Raw genomic sequence first — 17,587 nt, forward strand, 5'->3', positions numbered from 1 at the left:
CTCTCTATTTCATCTTATAAAATAATTACGTAAATATTATTTTTATTATAATTATTATAAAATTATTTTTATATAATTTATTTATATCTATAATAGTTCTAGATGCAAATTAATTTTAACGATTAATTACAAGATAAGATTGTTAATTGTGATTAAGATGGATATTAAAAGCTGTTATAGTAATGAATGAGCTGAGTTGGTTGCTAAGTTGTTAAGTTCCATAATCCTTGATTAGAAAGGTAATTAACGTTTCAAGGACGTGGACGATGCGTTACAATGAAAAGACGATAAGGTTAAACACTGTGGGCTTTTTTGAACGTTTTTTGTGGACGGCTGGCTTCCGAGACAAAAGAGCAGGCGCCTAATCACATTGTAAAAGCGTTATTAACGAGCCCGCAAAACGACAAATGGACGTACTCAGCATTAGGACGACAGTCGTTACACGCGGTCTCTAATTGGACAAAAGTGTTTTAACGGCGATTACGGCCTTTACCAGTATGGGTCGGTTACCGCACGCGCGCCTTTGTCTGTAGGAGATGGAATGGGGAATAACTGATTTCTTGTCAGAGTAAAAAAATTTGGAAAAGGTCACCTAAACACGTGAGATACACGTGAAGCGGGAAGGTGCAACAAAGATCTAACCCCAGGTCCCCAGGAAGAGTTTGTGTGTATCCACTCACACCGTCCTTTCCAATACCGTCTTGCTTTTTCTTGATTTCCATTCTATATATGCTATGCAATGCATTTTACATATCTATTTGGACGGTGGACCGACGGCATATATTAGTTAAATATTTTTAAAAAAATATAATAAATGAGGCAAATTGTTTGGAGAGTGAAATGAGGTCAATTAAAATTAAATATAATTATAATAATATTTTTTTAATATTATTATTATTTAAAATTTAAAAAAAATTAAATTATTTATTATATTTTATATAAAAAATATTATAATAAAAAAATAGAATAAATTAAAATTATTTCTCAATAATATTATCTTTCACTTGTATTTTTTTAAAAAGATAATGCCAACAAATATTCGAAAAACAATTATTATCTTCACTTGAATCGTAACAGTCAGTCAAAGAGGGCTTGGGTTTCGGACGTGGAGGTTCGAATTGTTTGAATCTAATGACAGGTGTATGTACACGTCAGGTCCGAGTAATCACACCCAAGCGGATCCAGCATTAGGCTTGGAAATTTTTCCTCTTTTTTTAAAAATTTTATTAAAATAGTTAATTGTAATTACGCAGCAGTATTCTTCTTTTGAATCGTTCGTTTTATTTTCTGGGGGAAAGCTTATATGGGAACGCGGTCGTCCGCTTCATCGTCACCATCGCACAGAGAAGACGACCACGGGCATGTCCTCCTTTTCATACCTCAACCTACCCAATGCTCTCTTCCTTCCAATACTATGACGACGGCGCCGACGACAATAACGGCCATGAACATTAAGAAGAAGAAGCTGAAGCTGGATACTGCTAACGGCAAGAAGGGCCTAGCAACTCGGAGTGGTCTTCACGGCGTGATCCTCGCGAGCCTCATCCACCAGCTCCGGAGACGCCGTATCCTACACCAGCGCCACGTTTTCCCTATCCTCTCTGCTCTCTCCGGTTGCCTCCTCCTCCTCTTCGCTGCCTCCTCCCTTCCCGTTATCCAGCACCAGAGCCACTTCTCGGTACCTATTATTTTTAGCTCTCATTCTGTCGGTCTCTTTATTAATCTCAGACGTCGTATTTTCATTCACTTCTGTGTTCTGCATTTTCTTTGTGCTTGTTTTTTTTTTTTTTTTTTTTTTTTTGGGAGCTCAGTTCGGCAATGCGGTCCACGTCGGATCGGACTCGGATGCGGGAACGTCTTTTACTGTGCCGGTACGGAATATTTCATTGCCCGTTTCGGTTCTGGCTCGATTGGTTTTGTGGTTGATTTGCGTTTGTTGAATTTGTTGTTTAGGCTAGTGGAGGGAGTTTAAGCCGTGACTTGTGGGTGTCGAGGCTGTCCAAGCTGTACCACGGTTGCAGCAATGCTAGCGATAAGTTTGCGAGTACGTATCGAAATCCACAATCTTAATTTCCTAAGACGGCAAAATTCGTTTCAATTTTTCAAACATTAATGAGATTTTTTTGGAGTCTCTAATTTTGAACAAATATTTCTTCTTAATTACTTGGAGTGTCTAATTAATAATTTATTTTTGCTGTTTGATAGCAGGGGCTGATGCGAAAACGCATCCGAATCGGCACTTGTTGATTGCCACTAGTGGAGGTTTGAATCAACAAAGAACAGGGGTAGACTTCTTGAGCCGTGTTTTTTCTTCTTTTTTTTCCTGTTTTGGGAGTAGCCTTTTGTCGATATGTATCGAGCATATCTGGTCGTCGAATATGGAAACGTAGCCTTTCAGCTGGAATTGAACTTATACCATGACTCGGGGGGGGGGGGGGGGGGGGGGGGGGGGGGGGGGGTTATAATCTTTTTTATTTTCGAGGTCACTCTTTCAAAATCGTATTCAAATTTGTCAGCCCTGCATTTAACGTGACTCTGCTTAATGTTTTCCAATTATCTTCTCTTTAATGTGGATCATTACTTCAATTGGGCAGCTGAATGCAAATAGATGTTAATACCCGGTAACTCAGATAAGAATCGTCTTTTAGTTCGTGAATCGTTATGGGTTTTTTCAACGAATGGTTCAAAATACCCCGGATAAAGTAGCCATTTTATTGGTGGCTGTTAATTTCGTTGTTAATAAAAATGGCTAGCCAGGGAACGGTATTTTTTTCTGCCTTTTATAAATGATTCCCGAAAACGTTGGTCCATGACTTGAGATGGTCTACCCTTACAATGGGCGTGTTGCTAAAATAATTCTGAGTCCTACCTTGCTGCAGATAACAGATGCTGTTGTTGCAGCTTACATTTTGAATGCTACTCTTGTTGTACCAAAGCTGGATCAGAAATCCTTTTGGAAGGATACCAGGTTTGTTTAATATCCAATTGCTGGAATAGGAAAATTTATGTTCTATATGCTGTTATGAATTCTGGTGTTTGCTGCAGCAACTTTACTGAGATCTTTGATGTGGACCAATTTATCTCATTTCTTTCAAAAGATGTTAAAATCATTAAAGAGCTTCCAACAAAGGGAGGGAAAGCCTTGACACCATATACCATGCGCATTCCAAGGAAATGTAATCCAAAATGCTACGAGAAACGTGTTCTACCTGTTCTTAATAAAAAACATGTAAGTGTTCAGTCGCTTACAGAAAGTTGTGAATCTTATACTCAACTTAAATGTCATTGCCATGCTTTATGTTCTAGAATCTAGATTTTCCTACTTCATGTTATGGTTCCATCGACATCAACATTAGGTATTTTACTTATCAAACTACAATAAACAAAAGAAAACTTATCAAAAAAAACAAAAGATATTATAGTGATTGCCTTCGAATCCTTAAAGGAGGGTAACAGTACTTCCTGTATCATTTGTTTTTCTTGTGTAAAGTACATGGTAAAAGTCTATTTAATAGCCTAAGCCATGGGGCTGATTGTTCTAGTGTTGCAACTAACATGGATGCAAATGTTAAGCACCACCGATTGTTTTGGATGTTCCTTTCCTCCATTTTCAATTATTTTTTTCATTTTACATCCTCCATTAAGATCTAACAGTTAAGAGCATGCAACTTGACCAACTTTTCGTCCATCTTAACAATCAGATCTGAACTACCAGCTGCAAATTGAAAATATAGGTTGTTTACAGTACAAATAGTAAAAATGCAGTGGTTTGTGGGTGAAAAGTGTAATTCCTCTCAGATTTTATAGTTATGTGATTTTATGTAAAGTGGTTACTCAATGCTGTGGAAATATTTAAGGTATGAAATAATATATTGTTATTCTTGAAAGAGTTATTTGATTCGCTGCTGGTCTTGAATGAGTTGTTGAATTCCGCAGTTGATCTTGTTGGTTTCCCTTTTGACTGTGCAGGCTGTCCAGCTCACTAAATTTGATTACAGGCTTTCAAATCGGTTGACTGCTGATTTACAAAAACTCAGATGCAGGGTTAACTACCATGCTCTGAAATTTACTGATTCTATTCTCGAAATGGGTAAAAGGTTGGTCCAGAGGATGAGAATGAAAAGCAAGCATTTCATTGCACTGCATTTGAGGTAAGTACCAACAATGCTTTTGTTAAATATTTCTTTACTCTTTGAAATAGTACAGTCAGTTATATTGTTGAGTAGCTCTACAGCCAGACATGGGATTTCGTCAGTCTTTTTTTTAATGTATTTTTGTAACATTTTAAAATATTTTTTTCTTAAAATATAATTTACAACATCATTAAAAAAACACTTTCCTAAAATAAAAATAAATAAAAATAAAAACACCTGTCAGGATCCCCGTCCGGGATCCTCCATCTGGAAGAGTATCAATTCTCTATATTGTTATCATGATTTTAGTTGTTAATGCGAATTGGTTTATCATGTCTAGGTTTGAACCAGATATGCTTGCATTTTCTGGATGCTATTTCGGTGGGGGAGAAAAAGAAAGAGGAGAACTCGGTGCAATACGAAAGAGGTGGAAAAACTTACATGTGAGGCTCCACTAGACCTTGAAAAGATTATTAAACCTCAACAGCAAGTTAGGACTGTCTGAATATTGAGATTTTTATTTTTGTATGACTTGAAGGCAAGCAACCCTGAAAAAGTACTAAGGCATGGACGATGCCCACTCACTCCGGAGGAAGTTGGTCTCATGCTAAGAGCATTGGGTTTTGGAAGTGATGTTCACCTATATGTGGCATCAGGTGAAGTATATGGAGGTGAAGAGACATTGGCACCCCTCAAAGCACTCTTCCCAAATTTTCATTCAAAAGAGACTATAGCCGGTAAAGAGGAGTTGGCACCATTTTCATCATTTTCTTCTCGCATGGCTGCACTAGACTTCATTGTTTGTGATGAAAGCGATGTTTTTGTCACCAACAACAATGGCAATATGGCTAGAATGTTGGCTGGACGAAGGTATGTCATTTATTGTGTTAAGGTGCGTGTGGAAACAATCTTAGGAATGACTTTAATACGTCTGGAGTTTTTTTGTTAATTTACAAGGTTCTATTAGTTTTAAAAATTGAAATTGTCTTTAGAAATCGCAAGTAAATTTCACAACAATTGAAGCACCACCAGTTTGCTAAGGGAAGGCAGTTTTGTGGATTGAGAGAAAATACATGATTGAAATTTCTGTGTATAGGGCCATCTCCTTTCTAACCTTAATAGCATTGAAAACTTTCTGGCTAGGATCAGTCTAGTGGCTGTTAAAGGTCATTCTTATAGCTGCTTCCAGATACACCTTTGTTATTTTGATGTGAAAGGTAATTTTACCCCATCTGTTAACTGGGTATGCATAATAACATAAACATGTTTTCTATGCAGAAGATACTTTGGGCACAAACCAACCATTCGTCCAAATGCTAAGAAACTGTACCGCTTGTTCATGACTCGAAATAACATGACTTGGGAAGAATTTGCCTCCACGGTTCGAAGTAATCAGATTGGGTTCATGGGAGAGCCAAATGAGGTGAAGCCTGGTAGGGGTGAATTTCACGAGAATCCAACATCCTGCATATGTGAGAAGTCCAAGGAAAAGGCAGGGGAAGTTTTGATTCCTCGGAATCAAACCAATAATCTCGATAGCATAAATAAGGATTCCAGTGACGTGACAGAAGAGCAGTTAAATGAGGACGAGCAAGAACAGTCAGATATGGATTATCCGAATGGAACACTAACAACATCAGATGGCAATCATTTGGTTAAACGCGAGCAACCAGAACTCGAGGAAGAGTTATTTTCAGACTAAAATCAGGGAGGCTGCATACAGTCAATCGATCCCCATTGAAAGGTTGTAGGCCATACCTAACCCAATTTTTCAAGAGATTCTTTCGGGTCCTGTTGCTCCATTTTTATTTGTTTCAATGGAGTTTCTTTAACCGAGGCGGCAGGTGACAACAAAGTACTTTGTATATATAGCCATGCATTGGCAGTCCGCCAGATTGAATTTCCAGTTTCTGTACATGCCCTGCACAGCACTGCTCCTCCATTCAGATTTAGATGCTTCTTGTACATGGTAAACCGCTAGGATTTGTGGCTTAGGACAAAATCTTTTGCTCTCTCGGAGGGTGGTGGCCGTATGGCAGGGGGGACATGGATGTAAATAGGGGTGGTTTAAGATTTGATTTAGAATGTAGGCTTTTACTTTTTCTCTTTTCCTTTTCTTTAGTTATATTTCTATTTTTAAAACTTCTTTTCCCCTATCTATCTTTTGCAAGGATAAGCGTATAGTGTCACTGTCTGGTTCAGAAATTTTGAAGTAATTGCAACATAACGCATGGTCTGGGTTTGATATCATTCTTTTCGTACACTATTTTTTCAAAAAAAATATAAGCAAGCATTGTATTTAAAAAAATAGAAAAATATTATACACTACTTTGCTGTTATACTTCTGTTTATTTTTAAGTAATGCTTGGATAATTATAGAAGCACGATTATACCAAAAAAGTGGTTCCTGTTAAAAAAAGTTCACTAGATATAACTCGTAGGAAAAATTTAATTATAAATATAATTATGTATTAATATATATATCAATCTAATATAATTGGTCAAAAAATAGATTTTATTAAAAATAATATTAATTTAAATTTTGAATATGAAGTAATCAGTATTGATATGTAGATTAGTATGCGATTTTATTTATATGTAATAAAATTTTTTTTAAAAAAATAAAATTTATTATTAAAAAATTATTTTTTTATAATTATTAATTTTTAAATTTTTTTTTTTAAATTGTACTAAGATACTCACAACTATCCTTCCTCACTAGGTTTGGCATATACGGATTGGCCTGTGACTGTGCTTGACTGACAGCACTACTACTGAACAGATACACGTCATATAAATCGTAATTCAGTTAGAGACTACGTGGCCACATTGGAGTCTATTGTTCCCCTTTCTTCATCCCCTTTCCTCCTCTCGTTCTTCTTCTCATTGCCAAAGGATTTTTTTAGAGAGAGAGAGAGCTCTAAAGGCAACAATGGCGTTGAGGCTGCCAACACACCTGGTGACACCTGCTAAACTCAATCATCATCATCGTCATTGCCATCGCCACGGCGGACTGTCATGGCGGCGCACTTTAGCATCCGACGCTCTCATCTCTTCCTCGGTTTCTTCTTCTTCATCATCGATGTCTCCATCTTCGGCCGCCGGTACTTCTTTTCTTCCCTAATGCTCTTCTCTCTCTCTCTCTCTCGGCGCATGATTTCCTCTCCACTATTGGATGACTCTTTTCGGGAGCCAATTTGAAGACTTGCTGATTGTTTATGATAACAGTAACTGTATTATGTGACTGTTTATTTGTTCAAAAGGAAAATTCAATGTGGTGAAGTGCACTTCTGCTCCAACGGCAACAGCAGGTGCAGTGAATCTAGGGCCAGGGACGCCAGTGAGGCCGACGAGCATACTAGTTGTTGGTGCCACTGGTACTCTTGGAAGGCAGGTTGTGAGGCGGGCACTTGATGAAGGCTATGATGTCAGATGCCTCGTCAGGCCTAGACCTGCCCCTGCCGACTTTCTTCGTGATTGGGGCGCTACCGTTGTCAATGCACGTGACTCCCTCCTCTCAATCCCGCGTACTCGTTTCTTCTTTCTTGTTGATGTCCAATTATACATATTGGGTTTGTTTGTATTTCGTCGGAAGCATTCATTTTTTGCAATGTGTTCTGACGAGGGCATTTGGTAGTAATTTTTTGTTTTGCTTTGTTTTGTTTTGGAGATTGATACGTGCAGATGTGATGTCTTTGTTAATTATATGGAATTCTATTGTGCTGTGGAAACTAGTTTAGTCATGAACAGCTTCTTTATTGTAAGGTTTTCCCTGAATAATTAAATGAATTTGGCTCTGGCTAATCTTTTTGAGGAGGCTTTCTCTTGAATATGAACTCATCAGCAAAATTCCCTTAAAAAGATGTGATTCTTTTGTATACCCACGATTATATTTTACCTCGCGCTGTTTTATCGTTCCACTAGTGGAACCTTGTTAACTAAGGACGCGGGTTAAGTTTGCTATCTTACTTTGACGTATCTTCCATAAATTAGTTTTTTTTCCTTGATAGGTATAGATGCTTCTCGTTGTATTCTATCTATTCACTGCCAGATTTCTGGTTGAAGTCTTCTGTATGAATTTTCCTGCCTGACTTGTGTATGAACGTGGTTGGAAAAACATTACTTGAGAAGAAGCTTTGTTGCAGCGTGTGTGCTGTTGCATGTTGCTCAGTATCTGATATTTGCTCTATCAAGGGACTGAATGTGAAGTATTTACTGAACAGGCAGACCTTAGCAAACCGGAGACCATACCAGCAACATTGGTTGGTATTCATACGATCATCGATTGTGCCACGGGACGTCCAGAGGAGCCCATTAAGACAGTGAGTTTTTTCTTTAATAATGATTTGCTTATGTCATCATGTTTCTTCTGAAAATCAAATTCACCTACTTTTTCTTCTTTCTTTTTGCCTTTTTTTCCTCTATATTTTTAAAGTTGCTTCCTTGCTCATTTTTTTAAACTGTAAACATTCTTTAAGGGTATTGTGCCGTGCCATTAGTCCTGTCTTCCAATTGATTAAACTCATGGAGTGACAATGGTAGATAGAGTCCTCTCCAATTTTTTGTCCGAGTTAGATGATCTAATTTAAAGAGATAGACATAGCATGTCAACCTTATAGCATTCGCCGATGCCTGTATGGGGATTCCAAGCAATGTGGATCAACATGGACATATAATTCTGTCTTTTTTTCTCTTTGAATTAGACCATTCAACTTGGACAAAGAATTGGAGATGATAGTTCAGAAGTGGTCACCTTACATGTCTCCCGTGGGATATAGTGCCTTCCAGTATTAGTGAACAGAAAGGGGAACACGTGTGTGATGATTACCTTCCAATAGATCATTCCAAGAGATTTACATATCCATTTTGGTTATGGAACTCCTCTCTAAAATTTAAAATGATACTACCTGTTGCAATCACGACTTCCCTTTGTAGCGGTAAAGCCACTTTTATGGACTTTTATGGGTAAAAAATGGTGGCTAGTTGACAACCTATATCAAGCTTGATATAGGTTGTCAACTAGCCACCATTTTTTACCCATAAAAGTGGCTTTGGCGGTGGAAGGTGGCGGCTTGCAAATGTTAATGCAAGCTTGATATAAGTTGTCAACTAGCCACCATTTTTTACCCATAAAAGTGGTTTTGGCGGTGGAAGATGGTGGCTTGCAAATGTGAACGTAAGCTTGATATAGGTTGTCAACTAGCCACCATTTTTGACCCATAAAAGTCCATAAAAGTGGCTTTACCGCTACATATCTCCCACTTAAAGTCACTTTTGTAAACCTGATTCTCTTTACCAGTGGTATCGGAGAATTAGGTTTATAGCCAGTTTTCGTGCTACAGTTAGATCCAGTTAGTAGAAAGGAGGCATCTTCAATAATGGCGACGAAGTACGAAATAGAAAAGTTCAATGGAAGTAATTTCTCATTGTGGAAAATGAGAATAAAAGCAATTTTGAGGAAAGATAATTGCTTGACGGCAATTGGAGATAGGCCCGATGAGATCACTGACGACGACAAGTGGAACGAGATGGATGACAATGCTATTATTAATCTACACCTAGCACTACCTGATGGAGTATTGTCAAGTGTGGCGGAGAAAAAGACAGCAAAAGAAATATGGGATACTCTGTCAAAATTGTACGAGGCCAAATCACTATACAACAAAATTTTCTTGAGAAGAAAACTCTACACCCTTCGGATGATGGATTCAACTATGGTGACAGACCACATCAACACCCTCAACACTTTATTTTCACAGCTCACAGCAATGGGGCATAACATAGAGACGGGTGAACGTGCTGAAATTCTACTTCAAAGTCTACCTAATTCGTATGATCAACTCATCATCAACTTAACCAACAACATTGAAGTTCTAGTCTTCGATGATATTGCAGCTGCGATTCTTGAAGAAGAAAGTCAGCGCAAAAGCAAAGAAGATAGATCAGGAGATTCACAGCAAGCCGAAACTTTGGTAATGACGAGAGGGAGATCAACAAAATGTGGCCCTAGTGGGAGTCAAAATTAGAGTAGATCAAAATCCAGAAGTAAGAAGAATGTCAAGTGTCATCACTGTGGCAAGAAAGGGCACTACAAAATGGAGTGTTGGCATCTCAAAAAGAATGAAGAAGCCAAAGGAAAAGGCCCTGAGTTGTCAAAAGCTCAGGGTTGTGTAGCAAGCACCTCAAATGATGGTGAAATTTTATACAGTGAGGCAACAACAGTTACTAAAGGTAGAAGAAGATTCGCTGATGTCTGGCTTATTGACTCAGGAGCAACATGGCATATGACTCCCCGTAGAGAATGGTTCCATCAATATGAACCTATCTCAGGAGGATCTGTGTTCATGGGAGACGATCATGCCTTGGAGATTGTTGGTATTGGTACCATCAAATTGAATATGTGTGACGGTACAGTTCGCACCATTCAGGAGGTACAACATGTGAAAGGCCTGAAGAAAAATTTATTGTCTTTAGGACAATTAAATAATAGTGGGTGTAAAACCCATATTCAAGATGGGATCATGAAAATAGTTAAAGGTGCGCTTATAATGATGAAAGCGGAAAAGATAGTTGCAAATTTGTACATGCTTAAAGGAGATACACAACAAGAAGGAGAAGCATCCACTGCATTGGCAGGTTCGGCAAAAGAATTAACAATGATGTGGCACCGTAAGCTTGGCCACATGTCGAAATGAGGTTTAAAGATTCTTGCTGAACAAAAGCTTCTTCCAGGGCTCAAAAAGATTTCATTACCCTTTTGTGAGCATTGTGTTACTAGTAAGCAGCACATATTGAAATTCAGTAGTTCCTTTACTAGAAGTAAAGCTATCTTAGAACTAATCCATTCTGATATTTGGCAAGCACCAATTTTGTCCCTAGGAGGAGCAAAATACTTTGTGTCATTTATTGACGATTACTCCAGGAGATGTTGGGTGTATCCAATAAAAAATAAAGCAGATGTATTTCCAGTTTTCAAAATATTCAAAGCGCGGGTTGAGTTTGAATCTGAAAAGAAGATCAAGTGTTTAAGGACAGACAATGGAGGAGAATATACTGGTAGTGAATTTGATAGCTTCTGTCAACAAGAAGGTATCAAAAGGCAGCTCACGGTGGCATACACTCTGCAACAAAATGGAGTAGCAGAGCGAATGAACAGAACCTTGTTAGAACGAACAAGAGCGATGTTGAGAACTGCGAAAATGGCCAAGTCATTTTGGGCAGAAGCAGTCAAGACTGCCTGTTATGTGATCAATCAATTACCATCAACTGCAATTGATCTGAAAACGCCGATGGAGATGTGGACTAATAAGCCAGCGGATTATTCTCACTTACATACATTTGGAAGTCTTGTTTATGTTATGTACAACACCCAATAAACATCAAAGCTAGATCCAAAATTCATAAAATGTATTTTCTTAGGGTATGCTGATGGAGTCAAGGGGTATCGCCTGTGGGATCCCACTACCCGCAAGGTGCTAATCAGCAAAGATGTTGTATTTGTAGAAGATAAGGTACAAAAAAAAGAAAATGATAGCGCTTCAAAAGAGAAACCAGAGACTACTACAGTTCAAGTTGAAGAAAGACAAGAATTAAAAGTTTCAAATTCTTCTGAAGCAATATCAGAGCACGAAGAATAAGAACAAGCTGAGTGTGCAATTCCACAAGTTCGACGGTCTTCTTGGGAGAGAAGAGAACCAGCTTGGCACTTAGAGTACATCATGGAGGGAAATGTCGCATACTGTCTACTAACAGAAGATGGAAAACCGTCAAATTTCCATGAGGCTACAAATAGCCAAGAAGCTTCTTTGTGGATGGTTGCAATGCAAGAAGAAATTGAAACTCTCCATAAAAACAAAACATGGGATCTTGTACCACTATTACAAGGAAGGAAGGCCATCGGAAACAAATGGGTTTACAAGATCAAATGAAATGGCAATGATCAAGTGGAGCGGTATCGTGCTAGATTGGTGGTGAAAGGATTCGCTCAGAAAGAAGGCATAGACTTCAACTAAATATTCTCTCCTGTTGTTCGACTCTCAACGGTTCGAGCAGTCCTTGCAATGTGTGCTACATTTGACTTGTACTTAGAACAACTGGACGTGAAAACTGCATTTCTTCATGGAGAAATTGAAGAAGAGATTTACATGCTCCAAACAGAAGGTTTTGAAGAAAAAGAAAAAGAGAACTTGGTTTGCAGGTTGAAAAAATCTCTATACGGTCTCAAATAGGCGTCGAGATGTTGGTACAAGAGATTTGATTCTTTTATCATGAGCCTTGGATACAACAGACATAGTTCAGATCCTTGTATTTACTACAAGAGATTTGATGATGGTAATTTCATTATTCTGTTGTTGTATGTTGACGACATGTTGGTAGTAGGCCGCAACAAAGATCGTATTACAGACTTAAAGACACAGTTGGCTAGGGAGTTTGAAATGAAGGACTTGGGACCAGCAAACAAGATTCTAGGGATGCAAATTTACCAAGACAGAAATAATAGGAAGATATGGCTTTCTCAGAAAAATTATTTGAAGAAAATCTTGCGACACTTCAACATGCAAGATTGTAAGCCAATTTCTACCCCTCTTCCTATTAATTTCAAGTTATCCTCAAGTATGAGTCCTAGCAATGAAGCAGAGAGGATGGAAATGTCTCGAGTTCCATACGCATCAGCAGTGGGTAGCTTAATGTTCACTATGGTTTGTACAAGACCAGACATTGCACAATCAGTGGGAGTGGTTAGTCGATACATGGAGAATCCTGGTAAAGAGCATTGGAGTGCTGTAAAGAGGATCCTGAGATATGTCAAGGGTACCTCAAATGTCGCATTTTGTTATGAAGGATCAGACTTTACTGTCAGAGGCTATGTTGATTCAGATTATGCAGGTGATCTTGACAAGAGTAAGTCCACCTCATGTTATGTGTTTACTCTTGCTGGAGGAGCTGTAAGCTAGGTTTCAAAATTGCAGTCTATCGTGACTACTTCTACAACGGAGGCAGAATATGTCGCAGCTACACAAGCTAGCAAAGAGGCAATATGGTTGCAAATGCTACTGGAAGAGCTCGGACACGTACAAGAGAAGGTTGATTTATTTTGTGATAGTCAGAGCACTTTGCATCTGACAAAGAATCCAGCATTTCATTCAAAGACAAAGCACATACAAGTTCAGTATCATTTCGTTCGTGAGAAGGTGGAAGAAGGAAGTGTGGATTTATAAAAAATCCATACAAAAGACAACCTAGCAGATATATTAACAAACTCAATTAATAATGACAAGTTTATTTGGTGTCGATCCTCCTTAGGCCTAGCAGATATGTAAGCGGCATGGAGATAGAAAGTGTAGAAAAGATAGAAGGATTATTACAAAAGTGATTTTAAGTGGGAGATATGTAGCGGTAAAGCCACTTTTATGGACTTTTATGGGTCAAAAATGGTGGCTAGTTGACAACCTATATCAAGATTGCGTTCACATTTGCAAGCCACCATCTTCCACCGCCAAAGCCACTTTTATGGGTAAAAAATGGTGGCTAGTTGACAACCTATATCAAGCTTGCATTCACATTTGCAAGTCGCCATCTTCCACCGCCAAAGCCACTTTTATGGGTCAAAAATGGTGACTAGTTGATAACCTATATCAAGCTTACGTTCACATTTCTAAGCCGCCATCTTCCACCTCCTTTAACTCCTATAAATACATATTTTTACTCTTAAAAACCTATCCCATTTTGAAAAGAAAAATTTAGAGAAAGAGAGAGTTTTAGAGAGAAAAATAGTGAGGTTTCTCCTATATATTGTCTTTCCTTTCATAAGAAATAGTGTATTTTTCTCCTTTTATAAGAAAGGGTATTGTCAATTGTGCTCTCCTTATTCAAAAGAGAAATTCTTGTAATCCTTTTGCTATAAGTGAAATTCTTCTACAATTGGAGTTTCTTATTATTTCTTTTATTCTTTTTCATTTCTACTTCAGTTGTAATTGTATGCCCTGTACCACAACGTCCTAACACCCTTTTGATAGTGTTGTATTGTTGCTGGCCTTATCTAATCCGTTTTTTTTGTTTAGGTAGACTGGGAAGGAAAAGTTGCTCTTATACAATGTGCAAAAGCAATGGGAATCCAGAAATATGTATTCTTTTCCATCCACAACTGTGACAAGCATCCTGAAGTTCCACTTATGGAGATAAAGTACTGCACCGAGAAGTTTCTTCACGACTCAGGCCTAAATCACATCATAATCCGGTTATGTGGTTTCATGCAAGTAATTATCCTGAATGAAATTTCAACAAGCTCTTCCATGATACCATCACTGGCATAGTGAGATTTTTGGTTTACCTCTGTGTTTGATGTTTCGGTTATACACTTATTCTTCTGATCATTATCCCGATGTGACAGTCCTTTTCCCCTACCTATATATCTTATTCCTCTGAAAAAATGATGTTAAAAAAGAACGATAACTAAGTTTATATCTGATTGAAGTATTGAACACACTAAACTGACTGAAGCCAAGGAATTGATTATAGGAAACGGTTTGTTATTACCATGCGGATTTTTCTTTCCCAGTTTATGAGTTTCCTGTGTTTGGCTTCAAATCTCTCTCTCTCTCTCTCTCTCTCTCTCTCCCTTTTTTTTTTTCTTTTTTTTCCTTTTAAAATACCCTACCAAGTGAATGGGTATGGCCAATTTTTCCAGGGCCTCATCGGGCAGTATGCAGTACCCATACTAGAAGAAAAATCTGTTTGGGGAACAGACGCCCCAACAAGAATTGCTTATATGGACACCCAGGTAACTTTTGCGTAAATTGTTTACCTGATTTCCAGAAGACCACTTTATAAATAACTCCATAGTTCCTAAATATGATTTCATTTATGTACTAGGATATAGCTCGCTTGACATTTATAGCTTTGCGCAATGAGACAATTAATGGGAAGCTTCTCACTTTTGCCGGTCCTCGTGCATGGACAACCCAAGAGGTAAATAAAAAACTTAACTTTGTTAAAGACCAAAATATTTTACATTAGGGTTATTTCTATTGATATCCATAAACCTTGATTTCTGCATAATCATCACTCTTGATAGATCTGTTTGATTGCTAAGAAATACATGGGAAGGGAAATGGCAGCGAAGAACCTTGTGACTGATTAGTGGCTTTGGATACAAGTGAATATCACAATCTTTAATCTTATTCTATGTTGAAATGTGCCTTCTGGTTCTTAGGTGATAACATTGTGCGAGAGGCTTGCCGGGCAAGATGCGAACGTTACTACAGTCCCTGTCACTGTCTTGAGATTCACTCGCCAGCTGACTCGGTTTTTTGAGTGGACAAATGATGTCGCTGATAGATTGGCATTTTCAGAGGTAATAGATTCTTATATTTACACCTTTAGCATAATCCTTGAATTTTCAACATCTCAATTGGAAGGCGCATTTCTTTTGTTAACGTCGCAAGTATGAGATGAGTAATGCCCTTATTTGGTGCATTGGTAGGTCCTTACAAGTGACATTGTTTTCTCCACTCCGATGAACGATACATATCAACTTCTTGGAGTGGAAGCAAAAGAGATAGTTACCCTAGAGAAGTATTTGCAAGATTATTTCACAAACATATTGAAAAAGTTGAAAGATCTCAAGGCACAGTCCAAGCAAACTGACATATACTTCTGAATGAAGACCATTTTGTAATTGTAAATGACGCCATGTATTTATTTTACAAGGTTGATACCTGATAACTTTCCTCTAATAGGAATGAATGCCATTCCGCCCCCTCGTCAAATTAAACTAGGCTAGAAGTTTAACTCAAACAGATCTTCTACTTGTATGGGTCTGATTGATGTTGAACCAAACTAAAACCCAAAAGGCAAGAACAGAGTGTTTCTAAGCAAAGCCCAACTGTGACCAATATCCAAATATACCCTTTCACATTATCTTTTGGGTGGTTAGTGGAACCGACTATGGAAGAAGGAAAGAATAATAACAATGATTGGTCTGTCTTTTTTACAACTCGATGCAATCCCTTTATCGAAGGTTTGAGATGCTATTGACTCTGTAGCTTGGTTTTTGTCCTACATGTTTGTATATGTAATGATAAGACTAGGAGACCAAAAGACCCAATGGGGTGGCCAATTTAGGTGGTGGTAGTGAAATCATACCCATGAAACCTTCCCCGATGGATTAAAGGTGAAGTGACAATTACTAGGTGGGCCAGCTCAACCACCATATACAACCAATGTGCCTCTCTCTCAAGGAAATTCTTAGGTTGGAAGGACCCTTTTGTGATTGCCTTGTCAATTATTAATTCTTGAAATAATGTCATTTCACATGTCTTTGCTCCTTCTATCCTTACCTATTCACTCCCAAGATTTTCCCAAAACGATTATGAAACCCCTATGTCATAGATGCGATGGGAGAAGAAAAAATGAAGACGACTAAATGATTAACAATTTGAATATACCATTAAACCATAATAACTCATAATATTTATGATGCAATTATGCATCAACAATGAACAGAACCAAGTGGTATAGACTATAGTACGGTCAGGTCCTACAATCAGCCCAGTGATCACAATAATCATTATAAAGACTAAAGTTATGAAGTTTTATCTCTGATTGCTTCAAACGATAGCCCTACTGGTATTGATGATTATGACATGCACAAAATGTTGGGTTCGAAAATATTTGTGCAGCTTTTGTTTTATGTCAATTCTACTCTACAATTGTCAAGAGTCTAATAACCTGATGTCATATAACCCAGTTTTTAAATGAAAAACTTGGGCTCAAAACCCCACCCGTGTCAAAAATAAAAAATAAAAAAAATCTACTCTGCAATATGTATACGTAATTTATAGTGCAAAAGTGGTTCATATAATTCAACTTGTTCCTCCTCAAAACAACCCCAACATTCTCTCTCTCTCTAAGCTCACCAGCATTTAACTCTCTCTTTTCCTTTTTGAATTGTTTGATTGGGAATGTTTGGTAAGAGTTGGAGAAAACTTTTTCCTGGGTTTCCAGAACTCGCTAACCCAAAACACTGAAGAAAATAAAAGACATATATATAGAGAGAGAAATACACAGTGAACTGTGCTGGTTCTTGTTCAAGTGTTACTCTGTACGTTTTCTTTCTATCTAAACTTGTGCCATCACCTTCTCAACCAATCCACCAGTCAAAGACAAAAGATAAAACAGCCAAACACCTTTTTTTGTTTCTTTAGTTTCGAGAAATGATCCAAGTCATGTGGGTGTGATTTCGATTTTGTAATCCCAATTCAAAGTTAGTGCTTTCTGCAATCTTTTAATTTCCAATTTACTTGAGTAGTACCCAATCAAAATTAAAATAAAAATCAAAGGCATGAATCCAATGGCTCAAGGCTCAAGCATTCCAGATTTCAAACATATACATGCAGAGGTCTCTCAAACCAAACAAAAAACAAACTTTTTCAAGTTTCCAGTACAGTTTGTTT

At 37.8% G+C, this 17,587-nt stretch overlaps 2 protein-coding genes across 3 annotated transcripts; both read left to right on the forward strand.

Moving 5' to 3' along the window:
• Positions 1-1,254: 1,254 nt before the first annotated feature.
• LOC122309025 (protein ROOT HAIR SPECIFIC 17-like) lies at positions 1,255-6,360 on the forward strand. Of its 2 annotated transcripts, none has more exons than XM_043122368.1 (10): positions 1,255-1,678; positions 1,812-1,871; positions 1,954-2,044; positions 2,206-2,285; positions 2,880-2,968; positions 3,046-3,229; positions 3,970-4,151; positions 4,474-4,576; positions 4,672-5,003; positions 5,412-6,360. In XM_043122368.1, exons 1-10 carry the CDS (start codon positions 1,304-1,306, stop codon positions 5,833-5,835), a joined length of 1,920 nt encoding a protein of 639 aa, XP_042978302.1. In that variant the 5' UTR covers positions 1,255-1,303; the 3' UTR covers positions 5,836-6,360. The 2 variants fall into 2 exon arrangements, with proteins under 2 accessions (XP_042978302.1, XP_042978303.1); XM_043122369.1 differs by having other exon boundaries at positions 2,209-2,285.
• A 596-nt stretch (positions 6,361-6,956) lies between these two features.
• Positions 6,957-15,891, forward strand: LOC122311810 (protein HIGH CHLOROPHYLL FLUORESCENCE PHENOTYPE 244, chloroplastic). The gene is made up of 8 exons (XM_043126495.1): positions 6,957-7,237; positions 7,397-7,632; positions 8,357-8,455; positions 14,195-14,389; positions 14,821-14,913; positions 15,006-15,101; positions 15,346-15,486; positions 15,616-15,891. The coding sequence occupies exons 1-8, from the start codon at positions 7,066-7,068 to the stop codon at positions 15,790-15,792; spliced, it is 1,209 nt and encodes a 402-aa protein (XP_042982429.1). The 5' UTR covers positions 6,957-7,065; the 3' UTR covers positions 15,793-15,891.
• Positions 15,892-17,587: the final 1,696 nt, after the last annotated feature.

This window comes from Carya illinoinensis, chromosome 5, assembly GCF_018687715.1.
Source record: "Carya illinoinensis cultivar Pawnee chromosome 5, C.illinoinensisPawnee_v1, whole genome shotgun sequence".
Lineage (NCBI taxonomy): Eukaryota > Viridiplantae > Streptophyta > Magnoliopsida > Fagales > Juglandaceae > Carya > Carya illinoinensis.